Source organism: Otolemur garnettii, unplaced genomic scaffold, assembly GCF_000181295.1.
Source record: "Otolemur garnettii isolate 467f Iridium unplaced genomic scaffold, OtoGar3 scaffold00061, whole genome shotgun sequence".
Classification (NCBI taxonomy): Eukaryota; Metazoa; Chordata; class Mammalia; order Primates; family Galagidae; genus Otolemur; species Otolemur garnettii.
In genome coordinates, this window is record NW_003852456.1 from 10994188 (window position 1) to 10996677 (window position 2490).

Consider the following 2490-nt stretch of genomic DNA (forward strand, 5'->3'; position numbering starts at 1 on the left):
GGCTGTACTCTAGCTCTCCCCTTGCACTCCTCCATCAGTCTGGAAGGGCGTTTTCAGGTACGATGGACACTCTTCTGGAGACTGGTACACTCGAAGCCCTCACTCACAAGGATGGGGAACCTGCGGCTTTCTGATATCAAGATTGTTATTTTTAAAGCACCAAACGAGGCAAGAGAAGATTCATCTTTCTCTGCTGCATCCTTTTTAGTACAGGGATTTGGTCTGTGGAGTTTGGATTTGGAGACTGGACCGCACACGGGACTCTGGCGGGGGCCTCCTGGGCTTGAGGCCAGGTCCCCGCCCATCAAGGAAAAACTAAATACAGAGGCGCAGACGTATTCGGGTTTTGAGGCGGAAGCAGTCGGCGGCGCCCGGAAGCAGCTACGACGCGCGGGGTTTTGTGGCTCCGCGGACAAGGGATGGTTGGTGGCGGCGGGAAACGGAGGCCCGGCGGGCAGGGGCAGCAGGTACCGGCCGGAGGGCTGTGCGGGCACGTAGGGCGCTTTGGGTGGCAGGGCGCCAAGGAGCAGCATGTTCCGTTGGTCCGCGGTTATTGAGCGCCTGCTGTGTGCACGGGAGCTGTGGTCGGGCTGCTGCCCCCTCTGCCGGGGCCGGGCGGGCAGTAGCGAATGAGCGTTTTACCGCACCTGTTTTGTTTGGGGTTGTAATAGTGCTGGGTACACACTGAAGGACTTAACGCGTCCCAAGGTGTTAAGGAATACTTAAGGCAACTCGCGTTTGGAGAGGATTTGTGAAGGGAGCGAAGACAGATAAGAGGTACCGGACATAAGAGTGCTGGGATTTGGAGGCCTGGCTGCAGCCGGGAGTTGGGAAAGTCAAAAGGGCCCTGGTCACCAGAGGACAGAAATGCGCATGGTTTCATAAGTTTCGTGAGCACAGAGTAGCAAAACGGGGAATCAGGCGGGAAAGAAGTGTCGCTGTGATACCTGTATTGTAAGTTGGACAGGGTGAGATGTCGTTGGAGGGCTACGGCCGTAGGTATTGTTCATATGGGGTCGTGCGTTCTAGGAACACGCGAGTAGAGGATAGGTGTAGCCTCTGGAGGGGACAGCTGCCCCAAATTCCAGCGGTTAAGGATTTGGAGATGCTGAAGCAACTTGAGGATTAAGGCATACCTGAAAAAAAATCTGTCTTTGAGTGCTTTGGTGGAGTGGTAGGCTTAGTTAGAAAGACAAGACAAAAAGGAAGTCTCCACAGAGACGTACGACCCCATACGAAGAATACCCACAGGGGTGGCCCTGTAACGACATCTCACCCTGTCCAACTTACAATACAGCCTGAGTACTTTTCTCTAAAACTTCAGTTATCACCAAGACACTTCTTTTTAGCCTGATTAGAACCAACCATAATGGTCAGCGTTTATATCTTGTGTGCTAGGACTGTTTTGTGTACTTTTACCTGTAGTAACTTATTCCTTGGACAACTCTATGATAGCGTATGTGTACTACATAATACCTTTTTGTAGATGAGAAAAAAGGGCACACAGAGGTTGAGTAACCTGCCCAAGGTGTCAGCTAGAAATCAGTGGAGTCCAAACTCCATCCAGGCAACCTAACTGTTATGCAGAATTGACTTTCAGCAAGGCAAGTTAACGCTTTTCCACAATCTTAATTTGGAGCTAGTCTGTGAAAGCCTAACCAAAGACAGTTCTAAAACAGAAGACAGGATAGGATAGGGTTTGATCCACTCCTGCTGCTCTGTGTTTGTGGTTGGAAGCAGCAAAATGAAGTGGCTGAGAATCTGTGCTTTGGAGCCAGATTTAAACCTGGATTTAAGTCCCTTCTCTTCCACTTCCTAGTTAGAGACATGGAGGAGGTTAACCTCAGTTTTCTCATCTGTAAAATGAGGATAATTGTATCTAGATCTTAAAGGAGTTGATTAATGAGTTAATTCATAGAAAGTGTTCAGAACAGTGCCAATAATACATAAGGGCTCAGTAAGTATTACTTGTTTTTACTATTAGTACTACTATTTTACTAGACTCAAGATGAGGCATAATAACTTTGATCATTGGTCACTTCATGTGTCCTCTTCTTCCTTATTTAAGATTAATATAACAAACACCTGTGAACCCGTTGACCAACCCAGGATCTGACAATAGCTCTACTTCTATGTATTTATTCCTCCTTATCTCCCTATCTGTTCTACCATATGTCTTCTTCTTCTTCTTCTTCTTCTTTTTTTTTTTTTTGAGACAAGAGTCTGACTCTGTCACCTGGGCTAGAGTGCCATGGCATCATCATAGCTCACAGCAACTTTCAAACTCCTGGACTCAAGCAATCTTCCTGCTTCAGCCTCCTGAGTAGCTGGAACTGCAGGTGCCCATGATGCCCAGCTAGTCTTTCTATTTTTAGTAGAGATGGGGGTCTCACTCAGTCCTGCTCAGGCTGGTCTCAAATTTCTAAACTCAATCCATCCATTTGCCTTGGCCTTTCAGAGTGTAGGGACTACAGGCGTGAGCCACCACTG

General features: G+C 48.1%; 1 protein-coding gene across 1 annotated transcript in view; it reads left to right on the forward strand.

Moving 5' to 3' along the window:
* The first annotated feature begins 413 nt into the window (after positions 1-413).
* LOC100945903 (histone PARylation factor 1) overlaps positions 414-2490 on the forward strand; it is a 25602-nt gene continuing 23525 nt past the window's right edge. Inside the window, exon 1 of the mRNA XM_003792816.2 lies at positions 414-467. Coding sequence (XP_003792864.1) covers positions 420-467 — 48 coding nt within the window. The 5' untranslated portion in view covers positions 414-419. The remainder of the gene's footprint in view (positions 468-2490) is intronic.